Consider the following 853-nt stretch of genomic DNA (forward strand, 5'->3'; position numbering starts at 1 on the left):
CCATCGCGCCAATATATTTTCATCATAACAGAACCCGAAGACAATGCCAGCGTATAAAATCATTCTTTTTTTTCAGAGCGGAAAATAGACATAAGCCCCGCACCTCAGCTGGCGATAGACAGCTGCATTCGTCAATACTCAAGAGCCAAGACACCACCAACATCTCTTATGTTTGAGGAATGGGAACAGTTGATGGGTAGTTTCACACAGTCATAATATAGTTGACAAGAATGAAAGCGCGTAAACTGTGATAGCAGTGCCTCAGTATTGGTCAGATTTCCAGGTTCTTTGTTTTGCGTTTGTGATATTGTCATTCGGGAGACAAGAAGATATGTACAATGATTAAATTTATTATTTTTTTCTCCCTTTGGTGTGTTCCTCGTCGCTTGATAAGTTTCCATGTTCTCAGAGCTTAGTCAGGGTGTCAACAGGAAGGTCAAGTACAAAGAATATCAGTAATCCAGTCAAATGCATATGTTGACACTCCGATGGGGCCTTTGGATGCAAGAGAAAAGATATCATAACCTATATGACACACGAGAGAACAAGAGATCTGACCATTTTATACATTGGTATTTCTGAGTTCATTATTTAATAGGTGTAAACACAATCGCAGTGCAGACTTGATTTATAATTTCAGGAGATGATTCCTAAATATACTATTTTTCACCCTCGAACAAACTTCTTAGTGGAAGTGCTCTAAAATGCTTCTTGTGTTTCTTATTGTCACACGGTGCATTCCACATAAGGCAAAGATAAAGGATAAGTGCAAATATTGTAGAGGGCGTAATGTGCTTTGCATGTTTAAAATCACGAACAGAAGACATTGCATGTTTTTGTATACAATTTAAAT

The 853-nt window shown here is 38.0% G+C and overlaps 1 protein-coding gene across 1 annotated transcript in view; it reads left to right on the forward strand.

Moving 5' to 3' along the window:
- Positions 1-847, forward strand: part of LOC119587106 (polycystin-2-like) — a gene marked incomplete at its 5' end in the record, with an annotated part of 16305 nt that extends 15458 nt beyond the window's left edge. The window contains 1 exon segment of the mRNA XM_037935857.1: positions 77-847. Within this exon segment, the coding sequence (XP_037791785.1) occupies positions 77-88 (12 nt within the window).
- Positions 848-853: the final 6 nt, after the last annotated feature.

This window comes from Penaeus monodon, chromosome 22, assembly GCF_015228065.2.
Source record: "Penaeus monodon isolate SGIC_2016 chromosome 22, NSTDA_Pmon_1, whole genome shotgun sequence".
Lineage (NCBI taxonomy): Eukaryota > Metazoa > Arthropoda > Malacostraca > Decapoda > Penaeidae > Penaeus > Penaeus monodon.